At 40.1% G+C, this 22500-nt stretch overlaps 1 protein-coding gene across 4 annotated transcripts in view; it reads left to right on the top strand.

The window, feature by feature from the left end:
- LOC309490579 (neuroligin-2-like) overlaps positions 1-22500 on the top strand; it is a 221792-nt gene that overhangs the window by 143248 nt on the left and 56044 nt on the right. For all 4 annotated transcript variants that reach the window (XM_082159817.1, XM_082159816.1, XM_082159814.1 and 1 more), the window contains one exon: positions 6884-7033. In XM_082159817.1, the coding sequence (XP_082015943.1) occupies positions 6884-7033 (150 nt within the window). The remainder of the gene's footprint in view (positions 1-6883; positions 7034-22500) is intronic.

Raw genomic sequence — 22500 nt, 5'->3', positions numbered from 1 at the left:
GAGCCGAGACGAGACGAGGCGAGTCGAGTTGAGCTGGTACTGGTAATGGAAAAGCGCCATATGTGAATCTATGACCTTGGTGTTTTTTGTCTGTCTTAGAATTTGCTAGGCAGGAGTTTTCACCCATAAATATATATATCTAAAAAAAAAAATGGCGAGCGAACAGCATTTCAATAGTGTGTTCATCCCTACCTATCTAACAAATCACGGATGGGCATACACATATTGTGTGCTGTTCGTTTGGGAGCGCAGCACGCTCAATCAGCCCTCGAGGGGACTGAATAAGCATTGTTGTGAGAACGCTGTGCTCCCGCCGGTCGCTCTTTGAGGAGGGTGCCTCGGCTCGCGTTCCTCGCGGCTCGCGTCCCGCTTCTACCGAAGCAGACGGCGGCTCGAGTCCCGAGGTTTGCAAATGGATCTGGCAGAGGGGTTTTAGAGACGGGCTTCGCCCTTTCTACAACATCTGAATGTTGTAGTTATCGAAATAGACTCGCCACTTCAATGTAAGCAAAACACGCGGTTAAAGTGTTTGTTTGGGGGCGGTGTATGCACGTCAGTGTGGGCTGACAGTTTTATTCATAAAAATGTTCCCTATGTGTAGAAAAACACACGCACATTTTAGCACCGCCCCTGTTGAGAACTCGCTCAGATCTCGCGCTTGCTGAGGCAGCGCGTAGATTATAGCAACAAAGAATCAACGGCTTGGATCTCGCGTTGTCGAGGCAACGCATAGATCCGCAATATATTTATAATGTGGAGGAAATTGAGCTCAAGGAGTTACTCTTTCTCTTTTATTCCTATTATCACAATTAAAATGTGTGTTTTCAAGCTATGATTCTTTCTGTTTTCAAATATGAATATTCAGCCTGTAATTCAGACTATGAAATACTTTGTTACTGGCTGTATTTAAATTTGAGAAATTTAAAGAAGCTGTATACAATACTATGCACTTTCTAAAATCCATGTTTATGGTAAGGGCACGCGCCGAGTGCTTCGTGCCCTTTCTAAAATCTATGTTTATGGTTTTATTTAATTTTGAGAAATTAAATTAAATATCTTTCTGGCCTTTTAACTGCATAAAATACTATGCACTTTCTGAAATCCATGCTTATGGTAAGGGCACGCGCCGAGTGCTTCGTGCCCTTTCTAATATCAGTACTTATGATAAAACGGATCTGAGGATCGTTATTATCTCTAAGTAGGCCAAGGAGCCCTGACGCCAGTAGTGTCGGGCTTCTGAGGGTACACCCCTCCTTGGGGAAGATGGTTCCCACCTTATATTATGGTGCCCGTCCCCCCTCGGTGCCCTCAGGGGGGCCGTTCTGCCAACCCCGCCTTCATGCCGGGGCGCAGAAGGTCCCAGCGAGTTTTTACCTGAGGGTTGCTCGCTCCCTCCGAGGAGGGCTCTAGAGTAGTCAGGCCAGTTGTTCCCTGCCGGTGCGCCGCTTCAGGGCACTGTGTCTGCAGCTCGACATATTCCAAAGGCCAGCCTCGAGAGGCTGGTACCCTAGTAGATTTTCTGGCAGAGTGGAAAAGTCTTCCAAATATATCTCAGTGGGTCCTGCAGACGATCGAAAACGGTTACGCTATTCAGTTCAGGTCTCGTCCACCTCGATTCAGAGGGGTTCTGCCCACAGTGATGGTCCCCGAGCAGGCTCTGGTAATGGAACAGGAGGTAAAGACTCTGCTGCAAAAGGAAGCTATAGAACGGGTCTCTCCTCCCAGCAGGGAGTCAGGTTATTACAGCCGATACTTCATAGTTCCGAAGAAGGATGGGGGGTTGCGTCCAATTTTAGATCTGCACCTGTTAAATCGCACAGTAGGGAAGCTCAAATTCAAGATGCATATTCTCTAGCAGATCGTGTCACAAATCAGATCCAAGGACTGGTTTGTCACGATAGATCTAAAAGACGCCTACTTCCATGTTTCCATCCTTCCACAACACAGGAAGTTCCTGAGGTTTGCTTTCGGGGGTGAAGCATACCAATATCGGGTTCTTCCGTTCGGCCTAGCTCTGTCTACCCGCACATTCACGAAATGTATGGATGCAGCTCTGCCTCCTCTGCGACTCCAGGGCATCCGCATTTTAAATTATATCGACGATTGGTTGATCCTAGCCCAATTGGAGCAATAAGCGGTTCGGCATCGAGATGTCGTTCTCGCCCATATCAAGAGATTGGGTTTGAGGCTAAACGTCAAGAAAAGTGTGCTATCTCCATTACAGAGGACCACTTTTCTCGGCGTAGTTTGGGACTCGAGGACGATGCAGGCACGTCTGTCTCCTGCTCGTATCACCTCGATTCTCTCAGCGGTGAAACAAGCAAAGCTAGGCCAGTAACTCACTGTAAAACAGTTTCAAAGAATATTAGGTCTGATGGCAGCAGCGTCCAATGTTATACCTTGCGGCCTGTTGTACATGAGACCGTTGCAGTGGTGGCTCAGAACCAAGGGGTTCTCCCCGAGGGGAAACCCACTCCGCATGATCAGGGTCACGCGACGATGTCTTCGTGCCCTGGTTATGTGGAAAGAACCTTGGTTTCTTTCCCAAGGGCCCGTGCTGGGAGCTCTTTGTCGTCGCGTCACACTAATGACAGATGCCTCCCTCACGGGCTGGGGAGCGATCATGAGTGGTCGCTCAGCCCAAGGTCTGTGGCAGGACCATCATCTCTCATGGCACATCAATTGTCTAGAAATGTTGGCGGTGTTTCAGGCTCTGAAACACTTCCTCCCAGACCTCAGGGGTCACCATGTGCTCGTCTGGTCAGACAACACATTGGCGGTCTCTTATATAAACCATCAGGGGGGTCTGCGTTCGCTCCCCTTGTACAAGCTGGCTTGCCAGATCCTTCTGTGGGCCCAGGGGAAACTCCTTTTATTGAGGGCTATGTATATCCCGGGGTATTTAAATCAGGGGGCAGACATCCTGTCGAGGCAGGGGCCGAGGCCCGGGGAATGGAGACTCCACCCAGAGGTGGTGGAGCTCCTTTGGAGGAATTTCGGTCGTGCCGAGGTAGACTTGTTTGCTTCCAGGGAGACATCACCCTGTCCACTGTGGTTCTCCCTGAGCCATGGTGTAGGCGTGGCCGAGGTCACTTCTGTACGCATTTTCCCCCGTTTGCTCTGCTCCCAGGAGTTCTGGAAAGGGTCCGTCGGGACGGGGTCAGTCTACTGTTGGTAGCCCCGTTCTGGCCTGCCCGAGTATGGTTTGCGGACCTAGTGTCTCTCCTCGACGGCTCTCCTCTGGAGATTCCGATCAGGAGGGACGTACTCTCTCAGGCGAGTGGGTCTATCCTTCACCCCCGCCCAGAACTGTGGAAACTGTGGGCTTGGCCTCTGAGGGGGCCCAGCTCATAAGTCCTGGCCTCTCAACTGAGGTTGTTGAGACCATTCTCCACTCCAGAGCTCCGTCCACGAGGAAATTATATGCCTTGAAGTGGAGATTATTTACTTCTTGGAGCGGAGAACAACAGTTGGACCCGGTTAACTGCCCGGTGGGTGCAGTGCTGGAGTTCCTGCAGGACCAATTCTCCGCAGGGTTGTCCCCCTCCACACTGAAGGTGTACGTGGCGGCACTAGCGGCTTACCACGTCCCTTTGAGTGGGGTGTCTTATAACACCCGCTTATAACACGCTTTCTTCGTGGCACTTTGAGGTTGAGGCCTGCAAGTCCGCACGAGGGTACCGACTTGAGATCTGGCCATTGTTTTGGAAGGCCTCTCCCTTGCTCCGTTCGAGCCTATTGAAGAGGTTTCGGAGAAGTTTCTCACTCTAAAAACTATCTTTCTGCTTGCTATTTCGTCTCTCAAGAGAATTGGAGACATTCAAGCTCTTTCGGTTTCTCCCTCATGTCTGGAATTCTCGCCCGGCATGGTAAAGGTCTTTCTCCATCCCAGGCCAGGCTATGTTCCTAAGGTTCCAACTAATGTTGTTGGGCCTATTGTACTGCAGGCTTTCTGTCCTCTTCCTTTCCAGACGTCGGACCAAGTGAAACTAAATCTGTTCTGCCCAGTTAGGGCTCTAGATGCTTACGTCCACAGAGCTGTCCTGTGGAGGAAGTCTGAACATTTGTTCGTTTGTTTTGGGTCACTCAGAAAGGGGGTGTCCTGCATCTAAGCAGAGGATGAGCAAGTGGGTGGTCGAGGTTATCTCACTTGCTTACGAGTCAGCTGGTCAGCCTTCACCTTTGGCTGTACGAGCTCACTCTACTAGGAGTATGGCCACTTCTAAAGCTTTACTGTCAGGAGTTTCACTTTGTGATGTCTGTGATGCAGCAGGCTGGTCCTCACCGCACACGTTCATCAGGTTTTATGATCTTGACCTCAGCTCCACTCCAGGGGCGCAGGTGCTTTTGTCCGAATGTGCGCTCTGATTTCACACGGACGGTCACTTGCTCGCATGGCGACGTGGGTATTAGCCTTCCCGTAGCGTTTCGACGCAGCTCGAGTTCCCTTGAAAGGGAACGTCTCGGTTACGTATGTAACCCTAGTTCCCTGAATAGGGAACGAGACGCTGCGTCGCCCTGCCATACTCCCGGCATGCCCGTGATCGACTTGCTTCAGCCTATCAGAAGCTGACGCTGTTTGGTCCAGGTGTGCTTTATAGTTTCCTGGTCGATGATGTCACTTGACGTTCCGTCACGCCATTGGACTGATTTCATACGTGCTTCATGACGCAATCACGGAGAGGTGTTCCCGTAGTGTTTCGACGCAGCTCGAGTTCCCTTGAAAGGGAAGTCCTGATACCATTGTTTATGAACAAGGTAGTCAAATGGCTTTGTCATGTTTTCATTGTGACAGTTTACTCTGTAAATGTTTTCCAATGCAAAAAAGTCAGATCTTGGTGACACTACCTGAAAATGCTCAAGACAGCACTATATACTGTTTGCACAGCCATTTGAAACATACAGTAAAGTTACACATTACTGTATTTAGTGAGGTAACAGTGAGTACAAGACACTGAATATGTATGTTTCACATTTTTACTGCATATGCTCTTTGCAATTCTAATTTGTTCGCAGCATTGTGCAAAATAAAAAATACACCCTTATTTACAACAAACATAAACTGCCTTTGGGTAGAGCTGTGCACAACTGGAAACAATATTGCAGTACATATTGGAACTGAACATTGGTTGCAACTAATGCTTCACACACCCCTTCTCATCAGTGAAAGCTGAGATTCACCTGAGAGAAATTGTTCAATTTAGGAGACATTTTCAGGAAAAAAAATATTTAAAAAAATGTGTAAAATTTGCTTGACAGATTTTGACAACTAGTTCAACATTTTTGTATGTAATGGCTCATGCAATGAAATGAGGACTATTAGTTTTATATGGAATGACTATTCAGCATTGACAAGTATAGTTAATTTTGACTGACATGACATAAGCAAATGTTATAAAACAGCAGAGAGTTGTATGAAAGCAATTGATGCATGTCCAAAAGCATTTGCAATTTGTTGGAAGGAATGAGAAACTGCTACTATGATGTGCACAAATGACTAAATGTTGTGGAGGTTGAACTAACTGTTGTGCAAATGTAAATAGTGATGTGAGAAATGCACCAAAGCGACTGAGAAAAACTGTAGTACTCAAATAGTCATTTATCCTAATTTTAAACGCATCTTCGGTTAATAGTCACATTTGAGCTGATTCTGCAATTTATACCAGGAAAAAGGTGCAAAAACTTTAAAGGCACTTTCACCGAAAACAGCTTACGTTCGTGGGATATCATACATGATTTGCCCATGTGATCAAAGATTACATTTCCTGGTAGTGACTTTAGGAGTCAGAAGAGAACATAAGTAAGGAGGCAGTTCACACAGTATGGCCCAAGTGTTTTTCTCGTACTAAAAGAGAAACAGCCTTTGTTTCTATAATAGAAACCTATTATCTCTCTTCTATCTCTCTATCTATCGTTCAATAATTTTATCGTTCGATCTATCTTTCTCTATATTGTTTTTTTTTCTATCTATCTTTCTTTAGTTTTATCTATGTATAGTTTTATTTATGTCAGTGTCTGATAAATGTTTTCCACAGATGCAGTTTCACTGAAAGACGGAGACGCTTATCATTCATTTCATTTTATTTTGGAAAAGTGTTCTGGTTTGACCATGACTGAAATAAATGTGTGTATCAAGTGAAACTTGGAATCACATATGTCAAAAGTGTGTGCATGTGACAGCAACTGTGTGTCTGTCCAGTCATGTATGACAGCACATGTCTGTGTGTGTTTTATGGGCGAATAAGTCAGAAATCCTTTGTGACGGACCGTCAGTTTGATGCTCTACTCTAGAAACACTTTAGATTTGTGTGTGTGTGTGTGTGTGTGTGTGTGTGTGTGTGTGTGTGTGTGTGTGTGTGTGTGTGTGTGTGTGTGTGTGTGTGTGTGTGTGTGTGTGTGTGTGTGTGTGTGTTCACTCCTGCTGCATCTCGGAGCACCTGACTTTATCAGTTTATCTGCTTTAATGAAATCGACTGAGATTCAGGTGGTGATTGAAGGTGTCAAGGGGTGCGAAAAGTGAACGTATGTGTGTCTGTGTAATAGATCTCCATGGCAACAGTCAATGGGAGCGAGTCACTTTGATGGAATGGCCTCTGTTGGGTAGATTGGGAAATCAAATTGAGGCAGTTACTATAGCGACGCTTCATTGCAGCTGCCTCTGCATCTGTCTCAGTGTGTGTGAGTGTGTATGTGTTGTTATATCTTAAAGAATAAGAGCTTATTAGTGTCAAAAGTGACCTAACGACCAGCTATTTACTTTCAAACAAAGGATCCAACCATCATACTCAGATAAAAATCCTGTAGCTTCACAAAGTGACTCAAATCTTTCTGTAGTTTTCGCTTACACAACCCTGTCTTTCTCCTCGTTGTGACTTTTTTTCAGACATCCGTGACCGCAGGAAGAAACCTGTCATGCTGTTCATTCACGGTGGCTCTTATATGGAAGGAACCGGAAACATGTTTGATGCCAGCGTGCTTGCAGCATATGGCAATGTCATTGTAGTCACCATGAACTACAGGCTGGGGGTTCTGGGTAAGTGCACTTCAATTTCTTCCCCATTAACTCTTCATGCAGGTCTGGAATCACACGAGGACATTTATGGAGGATCATTTAGGGTTTGTTCACTCTTGTAGTTCAGTTCTCTTGGTTGTTTTGGTCCAGACCAAAATATATATATATATACTTTAAGGGTGTGTTCACACTTGTAGTTCGGTTATCTTGGTTGTAAAATAATACATTTAGGGTGTGTTCACACTTGTCATATTTGGTTAGATTAAAACAAACTCTGGTGCAATTGCTCTGTAATGGCGCTTTTCCACTACACAGTACCAGCTCGACTCGACTCTGCTTTGTTTGGTTTTCCACTGTGTAAAAGTTGTACCTGTTTTTTTCGTACCACCTCCGGCGAGGTTCTGAGCGAGCTGAGGCGATACTAAAATGTGACGTGAAAACACGGCAGACTGCTGATTGGTCAGAGAGAATCGTCACTATTCACTGCGTCATCATTGCACGCGCCAGACGGAGTATCCTAAATAAAAAACAGCAAAAACCACAAAAAAAACATCCAAAAACAGCATACACTCGATTTCCTCCATTATCCTGTGTGTGTGGGTGGCGGGTGTGTGTCGCGTAGAAGAAGTCACGGCAGTTTCCTGCGGCGTCGCTATGACGACCAGGTACTATTGTGGAGGTACTATCTGCAATGGAAAACGGAGCGAAAAGCGAGCCGAGACGAGGCGAGTCAAGTCGAGTTGAGCTGGTACTGGTAATGGAAAAGCGCCATTAGTGCGGTTCATTTGAATAAGTGTGAACGCTGATATCTGAACCCTGGTGCCACCAAACAGGCGGAGCGAGACGCTGAAAAGATGAGTCTCAGTCCGCTTTCAAACGAATTCTGGTGCGGTTCGACTGAAATATGAACGCAACACGGACCAAAGACATGTAAACTAACCAAAAACAGGACGTGATGTCACAAGATGTGACCCTAAAAAGAAAAGAATGCTAAATTTTTCTCATCATAGTCGTGATGTTGCCCATCACAGTTCGGTACAGGCATGAGAACCGTGTCTCCTCACAGAAGATCTGTGTGTGTGTGTGACGAAGGGATTCTTGTCGCTGTTTTGACTCCTTTACACATTTTATAAGCTCTTCACGAGTTCTCAGAGTTCGGTTGGAAGCGGACCGAGACTCATCTTTTCAGAGTCTCGGTCCGGTTGTTTGGTGGCACCAGGGTTCGGATGGAAACGCTCACAGTTATTCAAATGAACCGCACTAACAGAGCAATCGCTCCAGGGTTCATTTTAATCCAACCAAACATGCCAAGTGTGAACGCATTCTTTGTGATTATCTACGCTCAGGCTGCATTTATGTACTTATGTACTTTTTAAATCATGTGTGCACACATCTTTGGGATTCAGTTTAGTGAATAAGTTCATTGGGACTGTTTATGTGAATCAAATGGTTCATGATGTGTGAATCAATTCATGTACAACAAGCATAACATTTGTCTAAATGAACCAATTCACTGATTTATTTGAGGGGAAACTTTACCACTGGAGATAGTATGGGCAATGACCAGAAATGATGTGGAGAAGAGGGAATGAGATGGGGAAATATATTGATTTGAACCCGGTATATTATGGCTTGTAACTGCAAGGCAATGTTTTCAACTACAACATTAATGTGAGGTCTCTTTTAGCAGCCTGGTCAAGATAGTTAACTTTGAGATAATGGTTAAATCTGGGTGAATTGCGTCATTGATTTTCTATAGAAAAGAACATCACTGAATCCCACAGTGCACCAACTAAAGGCTAAAGGTCCATTTCTGCTTAATTGCTCTTAATATATGAGTCACTTAAAGTGAATCCTGGATCAGAATAGCTCTTCGGGGAACCTGCCTGCTATTGTCATTAGTCAGAGTTTCTTCATTAGTTTTGACCGCAAAGCTGAATGTGAATAGTTAGAGAAGTAGTCGGGGGGTAATCTGAGGTCTTACAAGAGCGTTTTTGAGTTATAAGCGCTAAATCCTTTCTCATTTCCTCTCTCTTTCCTTCTTTTATTATTTTACAAGAGTGAAATATTGAAGAGTGATATATTCATGCAGATTAGCGTTGGCTCTGACAGTTTTATTGGGCCATGGCAGTTAGAAATACATTTTTCCATTTCTTACTTTAACACTGCCCAGAGCGGGGATAAGGCGGCCTTTAGATTTGTGCTTAATGTAAAAATAAAAAAAATGAAAAGGGAATAAAAAAGAAAGGCACTTGCGATGTTCAAAGCATTACTACTAAACTGCAAAATAGTTGGTGCCAGTTTGTATTGGTAATGCTCGTAATATACACACAGATCCCGCTGAAGGGACGCAGGCTGACTCAGATTCTTCGAAGGCCCTGGGAGGGGCTTTCTCTGGCGTATTAGTGCCTTATGTACTTGGGTTCGAAGCTTAGTGCAGATAGCGAAGCTTAGAGATGTCAGCCTCTCGGCTCAGTTCTTTCTGCCATGCAAAAGAGAGTGCTTATATTTGTTTGTGAATGTCTTTCTCTCACTGTCTGTTTGTCTTCTCATAGACTCAAGACTTTCCCCCTCTAGATATAATACGAAGCGCAAGGAATTTAAATTGAGGCAGAGAGAGAGAGAGTATGTGTTTCTAAATTATTGATGAGAAATGTCTTTCTGGTGTGATGAGCAGTGAAGACGCAGTGGCCTCAGCGGTGACCTGTTAATTCAAAGATCCCCTGTTATGCTATGTTAAAGGCTCTTGATTTTGTTTTGGAGTTTCCTACAATAGGTTTACATGCATCCAAGATCAAAAAACACGATGGCGTCAGATTTGACTGTATCGATTCCAGTGCGAGTCCTCGTTCTTTTGAAGTGTATCAAAGTGGATTCTCAGCGCTGAAAACTGCGTCTCCTTGACATGAACAACACGAACCAAACTCTTCCAGTCTCAGCTACAACTACAGTGTTTGAGGGTCAAAGTAGACGCTGTTCACGGGCAGCCAATGAACACCATAGACTGGCATTATGCAAATGTGTTACATTGTTACGTAGTTTTATAACAGGAAGTGAGACTGAAATTACTGACGACTCATTTCGTCAGTGCAGAATCGATTCTTTCTATTAAAAGACAATAACTTAATTTGTCATGCAACTTTGCAGACCTTTTACATTTACAAACAGTTATATCACACAGGCAATATTCAAAAAACCAATAGAGGCACAATGTATGCAGTGTTGTAGTGTAGTGATGTGTATGTGTTGAGAAATCTGAATTTCTCTTCAGTTTAGCAAATCACTCAATTTGGTTCATGTAAATCATGTGGTTCACTTTTTGTGAAACAGTTTGTGTAAACTTGGTGATTCTCATTGTATGATAACTTTTTGTCTGGAAAAACAGATTCACTAAAATCCATCACAGATTCATTTGAAGCTGATCTTTATTTTAACACAATTTTCAGGTGAACCTTGTTGGTCATCACATTTTTCAACTCAAACTAAACAGAATTTAGAGTGCTTTCTAGTTTGATTAGTTGTATTTAGCCTAAAATTATGCATTAAAGTTTAATACTGTCACCCTTATTGAGATCCTTAATGTATTTTGTGCCCGCTCTGATCATAATAATAAATTATATCATCTGAGGTAATGTTCAAAATGTTGAGGTCAATTAGATTTTTACATAGGAAGGATGCATTAAATTGACAAAGACACTTATAATGTTACTTTCTATTCATTAAAAAAATCCTGAGAGTTTCCACAAAAATATTAATATTGAACATTGATAATAATCAGAATAAATCAGCATATTAGAATGATTTCTGAAGGATCATTTGACACTGAAGATTGGAGTAATGATGCTGAAAAATCCAGCTTTGATCACAGAAATAAATTACATTGTACGAGACTTGTTTCAAAAACATTCAAAAATCTTTGACCCGAAACGTTTGAATGGTGGCGTACATAAAGATATTTCCCCCATAGCTTTCTCAATAGCCTATAGTGTTGCTACTGGCAAGGCAAGCTTTAATTGAAGTCCTTATGTTTGAGTCGTGCCATACCACAAGGACACCTGATGCATAGTCTCCTCCACACAGGAGAAATGTGTGTGTGCTGCAGGATTTACAGCAGCAGTGACAGGACACAATTAACATCAGCACATCTCATCATGCACTGGCCCTTCCTCTCCACTGTCAGCCTCTATCATGAGCCGGCAATATGAGCACTGAGGCGAAGGAACTGCAGATCCTCTATCATCTGAAATGAGAATGAGTGACGTGACTCAAACTATAATTTAGATAAAACCATTGGCCTGCTCACAGGCTGTCACTCGTTCAGACACAGATGCTTTGCTCATTAGAGTTATGGATTCAATTTACAGTCACACCACATCCAACTGAAAGAATTCAATTTCATTTTTAGACTTTAGGAAGATGCATAATTCATACCTTTAAAGGTTGTATGGTTGCACAGGTCATGTGAAGGTTGTGTGGGTCATTTGAAGATTTTATAAGCCATTGGAAGGTATTTTTAATACACTAAGATTTACAGATTTAAATTATATAGTAAAATTCCATTAAATTGAATAATTCTTACATATTATTCATATTATAGATTAAGAATTTTAAATGAGTATAAAAAAAAGTCGAGCTCAATAAAACATTTTGTATAAATCTGAATGGATTTGAATTTATGAATATGAATCACATAAGCTAAATGGTCCATTTCCTTGTTCCATTAAAAAGAATTCAAAATGTTTTATTAAGCTACTTTTTCATTTTTATTTTTTACTCATTTAAAATTCTCAATTCGGAATATGAATAATATGTAAAAAAAATTTTAAAAAAAAATCAGTTTGATGAAGTTTGGTGGAATTGAAATTTGCAAATCTTTAAAAAAAGGCTTATTTTTTTGCATTTGTTTTTTTGGTGTACTTTCTAGATGCCAGAGATCTTATGTTACAGACATTGGGTCTCATTCACTTACTCGTACACACGGATTTGCGTGTGAAATCTGTGTACGAATATTTTCACAAGCAAATTCTGATTCATCAATAACCTTTCAACAAATTTAGGAACATCTGAAACCACGCGTACACAAAAATCACATACTCTGGGTGGTCTTATAAATGTGTTAAGATGTAATTTTATACATATTTCATCCTAAATATATTTCATTATTTTATACAAACATACATTTAATGTATATATACAGTAAAAGAGTAAGGAAAGGTGTGTTATAGCTCGTGTATTTTCACTCTATTCTGATATATCTTAAATAGCTGTATTCACATTGCATAGGCAGCACTTTTAAATTACAATGAGTCAATAAAAAAGTAATTGTTAACACTTTCCAAAAAGTTTCAATTCGTTAACATTAGGAAAAACATTAGGTATTGTGAACTAGAATTTATTAAACTTGGTTAATGTTAATTTTACATTTACTAATACATTTTTAAATATTTTATATTAGGTAATGTAATATGAATGAACATGAATATAAAAATATAAAAAAACATATATATATATTAGGGGCTCATCCGGGATTTGAACCTGGGACCTTTCCACCAGTCATACCCCTAGACCTAAATTAACTTATGTTAAGAAATGCAGTAAAAAAAATGAAATAATAATTGTTAGTTCATGATACTTAATGCATTAACTAGTAGTTGCCAATTGAACCTTATAATGAAGTGTTACATAATGTAATTTCAATTAGATCCAGGCAGTCTCATACTTCAATCCCGGGTGAACGTCATTTTCATTTTCATGGATTGTGTTATATTTGATTGCATTTTTAATGTCACTTTACTGACTTTATTCATTTGGTCTGGACTGTATTGTGCTATTCATATAATATGTGTGAAACAGTGAAACTGCCAAAGGATACTCAAAATTTAGTAGGTGAGCTGCACATCTAAAAGCTGAAAGAGCCAGTCTGAGGGTGACAGTCTGAGGGTATATGTGTTTTGTATATTTAAATTGGTTTCAACGACTGGCCCACAATCTCAGTTTAGCTCATATTTATGTCTGAATGCTTGCTGTTGTTAGTATGTGTCGGAAACCCTATTGGATCCAGTTTACCTAAACTACAGCTCATTATTTCTGTATCACCTGTCACATAATATATGTCATGCACAAACACACAGTGAAAGGGCTGGGGGGGGGGGGTAAGGAAAGATAGTTATAAATTTCTTATTTACACACACGTCTTTCTCTCTCTTTAGCTTTTCAGGTAGTTCTGCCTGTCTTTTCTTACCCTGCTACAGTAGACAACACCAGCATTCATCATTGCCCTGACACAATCACTTGTTCATACATCTTTTCCCCTCCTGCTATACTCTGTTTTTCCTCTGGTGAGCTGCAGGTAGAAGAGCCATCTTCATATTCCCCCCCACACCCCCCACCCACCCGTTACCGTGACAGTGGTTGCCATGGAGGTGATGATTTAGGCTTAACACTTGCACTGCATCTTTCTGGCTGACAGTGAAAACGGTGTCTCGACCCCAACCATCACATTGCAGAATATCTATACAAAAAACACATCTCTGAAATCGAGTAGATATTTGATTCTAGCTTTCACTCTTGTTCTTTGTTCTTGTTCGTCTGCCGTTTTTCAGATCTTTCTCTCATTTCTGTTTATCTGACTTTGGTCTGGAGTGTATTCTGAAAAAGGAAATTCTGCTAAACATGTGATTGATATATTAGGTGCTCACAAAGTCATTAAGAGAGAGACAGAAAGAGAGACGGAGAAAATATCAAATCTAACTGTGAAATTAAAGTGAGTGTTTCGAAGGAGGAGAGTGGAAAGAATAGATTTAAAAGACATTTGAAAAGATATATTTATAGGGAGATATTTCTTTTAAAACATGGTAGTCTTTGAAGTATCATATCATATTAAATATGGTAGTCATACAGTACTGTACAAGGGATACATTATAGTTAATTACTGTGGTATTTTATAGTACCTTTACAGTACTGAAAATTATCATAAGAGGCTGAATCTCTGGAAATCATTTTAGGGTCACATTTGACCATAAAATCAAAGAAAATAGATATACTTGCATAGTGGTTTTGTTATTCCCAAAAAGGAACTTCATTACCGTAAGGGACCCGGACATGTTTTTCCATTCCACTACATTTCCATTGTTTTTCAGTGTAAGCACGCACTAGATGGATGTGTGTAACCGATGCGCTTGCGTCTTTTGCATAATAATAATAATAATTCATTACATTTATATAGCGCTTTTCTCTGCACTCAAAGCGCTTTACATAGAAGGGGGGAATCTCCTCAACCACCACCAATGTGCAGCATCCACTTTGGATGATGCGACGGCAGCCATATTGCGCCAGAACGCTCACCACACACCAGCTTAGAACACCATGCATGACATGGTGTTCTAAAAACATGCTTAAGTTAAAATTGTAACATTTTTAAAGGAAATGTCTCTAGACCTTGACCTCGTTTTTCATTCCAACCTGCATCTCGTGTTCTCAACAGCACAAACGTGTGTAAACATGCTCTAATACAGTATTTTTTAATGATTTCAAATACTTAAAAAAAAATCAGAAGTGTAAAAATACTGCCATTATGTATAAATATATTTTTTTTTAATGTAAATAATAAAGCATTATTTTATACAATATGCGTCATGGTAATGACAACTGGGAGATTAAGCTGCACGATTAATCATTAAAAGATCGTGATCTCGATTCCTTATTCCTTGTCAACGATTCGTCTATGTCTGTTAAACCTTTGACAAGTACGATCACAGTGAACATTCAGATCTGCGTTGGCGCGGAGAGAGCAGTTGTCATGTACAGTACGAAACAGCTTCACAAACTGTCTTTTCAACCACACAGTCTCAGTATTTCTGTGTTACAATAATTCAGATTATCACTGAAGCACTGGGATAAAAGTTTACAGTTCGCATGTAAACACTGATGTCTGTGGTAGCAATCAACATAGAGTAAATCACCTTTTGAAAGAGACGTGACGCTTCAGAGAAAGATTGTATAGATTACATCAGCGTGTGACTTAAAACAATTATTTGTAATTGAATCATTGATTTAAGAGATTTGTTCAAAAATGCTGATTCATCCAGTAATGAAACAAGTATTTACGAGTGAGTCATTGAATCATTCACTTTTAAAATAATTTATTCCGATTAATTAAACATTTTAAATAGACTGCAGCAATTAACATTTTGTCAGAACCTCTAGTAAATGACATGTTATTTTGTTTAGTTGTCTGTTCAGAATCATAATCTCTGTTTGAAAGCAAAAAATCATGATTCTCTCTGTATCCAGAATCATGTAGCTCTATGGCAGTGTGTTTTCCTTAAGCAAAACAATTTATTTAGTTTAATTTTGAGCTGAAATATAGCCTGGACATGTTTTTTTTGTTTTTTTACTACAGGTTAAAGGAGAAAGAGAGATTGAAATTGTGTTGCATGTTTATAACTACAATTTTAGTGCCGTTGAAGAAATCTGCTGCTGTTTGACACACACAGACTAACATGTAATGAATAAATAGACGTTTGTGAAGAGTGATGACATTCACTGATAGTTATCTGTGGGGGTCTTATTTACGTGTGCGCGTGTGTCCTGACAAGGTTGAGGGAGATATTAAGACGTGAACGAAGAGCAGAACTCCAAATCCTGACCGTCCGGGCAGTTTCCATAGCAACCCAAGGCAGAACAGATAAGCAGAAGCCTTGACTCCGAGTCTGTGGAAGAGATGGGGAAAAAAGCAAGACTCAAAGATCAGGGAGAAAAAATAATGAAGGAGACAGAAGATGGAAGGATGACATTAATAAGTTGTCTGATCTTGAAGCAGTGAGTTGCACTACTGCACACACACACACACACACACACACACACACACACACAAAGAAAAACACATTACTGGTTATGCAAGAAACACATTCATTTCTCTTCATTTGTTTCATCCATTTATTTGGTTGTTCCTTCTTAATTTTCCCTCATCAGAAGTTTTCTTCCAGTCACACACTTGTTTGACACACCAAAACTGTATTTTCCTCTCTCCCATTCCCTTCAGCCAGTTTAAAAAAAAAAGATTAACGCCACTGATGGATGTATTACACCTTAGACACATTTCCTATAACTTCTTGAAAACTTACGGCTCCATTATAGTTGGAGATAAGTTTTCTCAAGCTTCTGACAGACAGGAGAGAATCCACTCGGATTTGAGCAACTTCGCTTCAAACAGCTGACACAACTTTTGTGCTTATAGAGCGAGTCTGTGTTCGGATGCTGGAGTTTTCCACCTGACAGGTGCTTTAACCTGTGGGAATTACAAACGTGGATTTTAAGTGGGTACAGAAGGACACACAGGCCCATATGTATCAGCTATCTCTTGAGTTTGACTGACGGTTGAATTCAGCTCTCTGTCGGATTGGGATTTTGTACATGTATTAGCATATAGAATAAACACAGATCCTAAAACAATACTCCAGCTTTGTTTTTATACATATCATTGTATGTCTCCGTTCTGTCAGTTCCTTCCATTTCTCACCAGAAACTCTCAGAGTTATTCCGTTTTTATTAAGACAGACAAACTATTCATCAAGATCTCAATGAATAGTTCTACATCATCTCCTCATAGGCTCCGCCCACTGGCGTTCAGTCGCTTAACGGCTGATATTTTCCTACACTGGATGTGAGCGTCTTGTCAAAAACCATTATAATCACTGACGCTGTCTACACTGATACAGTTTACAGATGCACATTCAGTTTCTGACGTACTTCACGCACTTGAGTCTGTCGACTCATCTGTGTCTCTGTAGAGACTGTGTCGGAAACAAGTGAGTGGTTTATTATAATGGCGTCCCGGATCGCGTTGGCAGATCATATGTTTGTTCGGAGCATTTTGCAAAAAAACTTTATAAGTGAACTTCAAAAAACATATTAAAATAATGTACTTTCTCAATAAATGGCTAAAAACAATATTTTGTTACATTTCAAACAAAATATTTAAAAATTAAGTTATATTATATTTGAAAATTATAATTATATGATCCTTTCCTAGTTTACATTTGTATAAGGACAGTAAATGTTGAAGTTAAGTCTCTTTTATGTATTTGTTTGTTTGTTTGAACAAGATTATTATGTTAGGGCTTCCGTTGTGGTGAAGGGTAGAGCTTTTGCTAGTTATGTTAGCACATGTATGTGTGCTGTAGGCTAATAGTTACTGCAAAATGTTGTAGTTTTCTGAATGTTTCAATTAATCCGAGTTATGTAACTCAGTAGAGTTTACTTATTCAGTTAAGTTTCCATTACGAGAACTTGAATTAAGTCAAACATTATTTGACATTAACATTAATGAAAGTCAAGTTGAAGAATCTTCTATTAAGTGTGTGGAAATGTTTGCATCAATTTTATTAGGTTTGTTTAATTAAGAACAAATCATTTTTTGAGTGAAGGTATACACAACAGTACAGCCTAAGTCTATCAATTACAGACCCTTTTTCATTTGCACTTAAATAATTATGGCTTCTGCCCAAGCTTCTGGAATTATTTTTCTTTATATAGTTTCAGAATCCAGATTATGAACGGCTGTGGTCTGTGGCTGGATGTCCTCCATAGAAGTTAAGAGGTCTTGATGTTTCTCTATTCCCTTTCTAGTGCACACTGACTGCATTGTAGGTGGACTATGGCCTCTGGTCAAATCCTTTCTGGACAGCACAACTGGGATTCTTTCAGGATTCTTGCTGCTCTTTTCTTCTCGACTTGTCTCTTCTCTTTTCTGTGTGTGAGGTGTTTGAATGTCTCTGTAGCATTTTAACCACACATACACACGGGGCGGCATCTGTGACATTGATAATGGCTGTCAGACTCATTTGCATAAGCTGAAGGACAGGTGGAGGATGTGACCACTGGCTAGTGTGACCAGATTGATTGACAGCTGAGGGCCGGCCCCTGCCTAACTAAAGAGACAGGGATACAAGATGAAAAAATGAAGGGGGAAAGCGTTAATAAAATATGAATGCATTTGTGTGAAAGATAAGAAAGGATTTACAACACAAGGGGAATGGAAGAACAGGAGAGGAAGAAACAGGGATGAAGTTTTCTCTTCTTTCCATTACGTTGCATATGCTGAAAACGCATCAGAGAATCAGTTGACAGTCTTTTATCAATGATGTGTACAGTGACCGAGACAGTAATTGGAGACATAAAGTGATACTTCACCGCTGGCAAAATGGGCTTTCAGTAAAACTTGCGGCCTATATAGTAGAAAGGCGAAAAAATGTAATCTGTGCTAGAGAAACCAGAGAAAAAATGCTGTTGTCTTCCTTTTTGATAAATAAGTAGTAAATCTTCAAGACCCATAATGCACTGGGCATGTTGTCATCCAAGGCCACTCCCACAATCTGCTGTGGATAAGCTTACCAGAGTCAAATACCGCTTTGCTTTAGCAAGCAAGCAAAGCTTTAGCAAGCAAGCAAACTTTTAGTCATAGTGATGTCGAGTTAATCTGGGGTGCAAGAATTAAAAGAGTCAACGTTTATCAGGAGTGAGTTACTTTCAGTGTCCAGTGAAGGATCCAGACCGTTGTAGGCAGTGTCTAAAGCCTGCAAAGAAACATTACTTTAAAGAGAACATCGCTACAGAAAATTTGAAAAACCTCCGTGTTTGTTGTCAACTTTAAACTGGATGACAATGAACAGTGTTTTAAGCCAAATGCAGGGGGAAAACTGAGAGAAACTGTTGTTCTGTCAGAAAAACGCTGTGTCATAGAGGTCAGAAAGCTGTTGCCATAGTGGTCCATTTTTACCATAAAGCTTTTTAAAGAGTAGACAAAGTACGATACAATTTTCAGTAAACCTGCTCTTACAATAACCGTTCTGTTAATAACCCTCTGTTGATCGACTGTCTGTGGGCGAGGATACAAAAATGCAGAAGTATAATCTGTAGTTTTGACGAAAGCTGTCAAAAGTCTTTGCTGACAAATAAACGTGAATTTCTCGGTCCAGGAAACACAGAAAACGAGTAAACATTGTTCATTTGCATATACTACCGACACTGTAACAATACAAAACAGAGTTACACTTTAAAGTTCCCATTGAATGGATTATTTTTATTATTTTAGAATGTTTCCTGGGGTGCCCTTATAATGTTAGTATATTTTTATCAAAAGTTGTTATAATTAAGAAATAAAAGGCATATTTCCTAGCCTGATTTTAGCCTCTGATTTGAACGCTCTGTTTGAAGGGGCGTGTCTGTGTGAGACTTCAGTGTAAACGCCCACTGCTGTGATTGGCTATTGTGAGACTTAAGTGTAAACGCCCACTGCTGTGATTGGCTGATGTGAGACTTCAGTGTAAACGCCCACTGCTGTGATTGGCTGACATGCTTGCATATTAAATATCTCGCATTACATGTGGAACTCTCTCAAAAACTTTTACTATTACACATTCAAATCCAGACTCAAAACACATCTGTTTAACTATGCATTTACTGAATGAGCACTGTGCCAATGTTCGTCCGACTGTTTGTACTGTATTTTATTTTTTATTTTTCTAAACTGTTTTAATTATTCTTATTTCTTTTTATTATTTTAATTTCTTCTATGTAAAGCACTTTGAATTGCCATTGTGTATGAAATGTGCTATATAAATAAACTTGCCTTGCCTTGCCTATTACAGCTATTATACGTTTTTACTATTACAGCTATCGGGATTAACGAATCGTGAGAAGTTTTTTAAGTATTTAGATCTATTCCCATCACATACAAGGTTGCAGTGATGAGCATTGAGCAGATGACCGCCTGTTGATCGCGTGAATGAAGATCTTATCATTGCAACGCATTTTCTGCACTCTCACTAATGATTTCACCAATGCAAACATGAGGTAAGTACAGTAAGAGCTTCGTTGTGCAGTGTAACAGCGTCATTGATTTCATAACGAGTTTTGGCAAGTGTCCAGATAAACTCACGCTGTGTGATTGACAGCTTGGGCGATTGGAAAGGGATTGTTCTTTGATCGCTTTCTGTATATATATTAATCACAGTTTAAGTAAGATTATTTTCATCCTACTAAGAGAAATGATGTGAAGTTGATCATTTAATCACTGGCTTGATTTACTGATGCATAAACAGTATTGAACGACTTTGAGAGAAAGATTATCTGTCTGAACTTGAACAATTACACATCAGAAATTCACATAACCCACTGGTTATTCAGAGGCTTGCATGAAGGAACTAAAAAAATACTTTTGTGTTAATTTGTACATCCAAACACTGAGCAACTGCCATGCTTCGTCGTTTGTAAGCCATGATGATTGGAAAAACCAATATCGTGCTCGTGCAGCTCATTTTCTCATGGGCGGGCCAAATTCTTTTTGCGGGCAAAGAAGAGAAAGGGGAGGTGACCTTTCCCCTTATGACGACATAAGGGGAAGATTTCTAGATTCACCCGTCTGAGCTTTCATTTTCTCAAAAATACCCAGGGCTTGGTTTACACCCATCAAAACGTCTAGCCACTGGGGGACCATAGGCAGGCTAGGGGAACCCATATTAAGGTTAAAAAACCTCATAAAGTGAAATTTTCATGCAATGGGACCTTTAAGCAGCAGCTAAAATGTATGAATGTCTTTGCATTATAAATCAAGCGACATTTCTTTTAAAGAAATATAACACTTTTTATGCAAAACTTTTGACAAAAAGGATTATTAAACAATTCATATTTTTATCATAATTCATAAGCCTTTTTACACTCAAAAAGTGAAGATTCTGTCATCATTTACTCATCCTGAAGTTGTTCCAAACCTGCATGACTTTCTCTTCTTCGTGGAACACAATAGGTTTATTTTTAAAGAATATCCTTGCCGTTCTTTTTCATAGAATGAAAGTGAATGAGGACTGAGACTGTCAAGCTCCACAGTGACACAAAATCCTCATAAAAGTGCCATGACTCATGCTCTGTATTCAAAGTTCCCTGAAACGTGTGATAGCTACAGCATATGATATTATTTTGAAGCTTTTTTTATATCAGACTTAGGAAAAGTTTCTATAGTTGTTCACAACTCAAGTTAATGTATTTTACAAGGACACGTGTATGAACTTAAGGCTAACATCCACTGTTTGTTTGTAAACGCACAGCGTTTTCTTTACTCAAGAAACACTATATATACGTATATATATATATATGTACGTGGTGGCTAATGTTTTATGTATTTAAGGAGCAGAGACGAGTGTCTTAGTCTGTATTTGTCATTGAGTCATAGCCAATATTGTCTTTTATAACATGAGATTTTGGTCAAATGACAGAAAAAAATTGAGCGCCTTCATAGCTACAATAAACTTTATAACCTGTAAGTTAGTGAAAACATAATGTGAGCCACTTACAAAACACGCGTGTCCATTATTCTCTCATTTTCGCTGGTAAAAAACCTTGTAACTCCATTTGAGCTTGATTTTTGGTACAATGTCAATAATATAATGCCACATGCAAGTGTCTGACCTTATATAAAGGCACAGTATCAACTTCGACAACGCAGTGTTTAATTATTTAAAAATTCAATTTTCTGCAAAGAAGAGTTTTTGGAGATACAAGGTTTCTACCCGACATCGTTTGGTGGTTGACGCATGACATTTCCATGATATTTTTTTTGAATATTTTAGCTTATTAATTATATGAATGTATAAGGGAGTGTATAAGTATATGCCACCTTTTGTCTGAAATCTTAAAAAGTCCAAATATCCCATGTTAACTCCACAAAATTATTTCATTTTAACCACCCATTTAGATTTATAAACTGATCCAGAAATGTCGGTTTTCTCGTCCCTCAGTTTTTCTTGGCCTTTTGCCTTTGTATCCTCCATCTCTCTCTCTCTAAGGTCATGACTGTGGAGATCAGCTGCCGCCCCTCCCTCAGCTCCCATTTTCCTCGCATGCAAATTAAATCGGAAAGAACTGCACAAAGCCACAATTACTGCAGGTTAAACACACACACACACACACACACATACCGCATGGATGACTGATGGGAAGCAGCATATGGTGATGGAGGGGGTGGTTTAAGGTTCATTTCAGGCTGCAATTTGGCGTAATCAGGTTTGCATACGCCATATTGCGTGTGTTTAAACATGTACGGCTGCATACCCATGTGCCCTCGCGCACGTACCCTTCATTTGGTGCAAAATTTCACGTTTGCAAGCTGCTTCATGCTAATTAACTCATTAACTCATTAACCAATTAACTGGTGCATTCTGGGGAAGCAGCCCATTTCCTGTCAGCGTGTTTTCTCAGGGGACGCTGATATCTCTGCCAGTCTCCTTTCATTCCACTGTCTGTGTTTAATAAACCTTACACACTCCGCTGAACAGAGACAAAGACCTCCACGGCTATTATCAGTACTTATTTATTCCAGCGATGCTTTTCCATAGAAGCAGGATTTGTTTTTGTTTTTTTTTGGGGGGGGACCTGTTTACACCCAAACCCTCCTCTTCAGTTCGTGGTGCTCAGCAAGGCGTTCTCCTCCA

The sequence above is a fragment of the Leuciscus leuciscus genome, assembly GCF_965113295.1.
Source record: "Leuciscus leuciscus genome assembly, chromosome: 2".
In the NCBI taxonomy this organism is placed as follows: domain Eukaryota; kingdom Metazoa; phylum Chordata; class Actinopteri; order Cypriniformes; family Leuciscidae; genus Leuciscus; species Leuciscus leuciscus.
The sequence above is the reverse complement of the archived record's forward strand: the minus strand, read 5'-3'. Positions and strand labels throughout refer to the sequence as shown.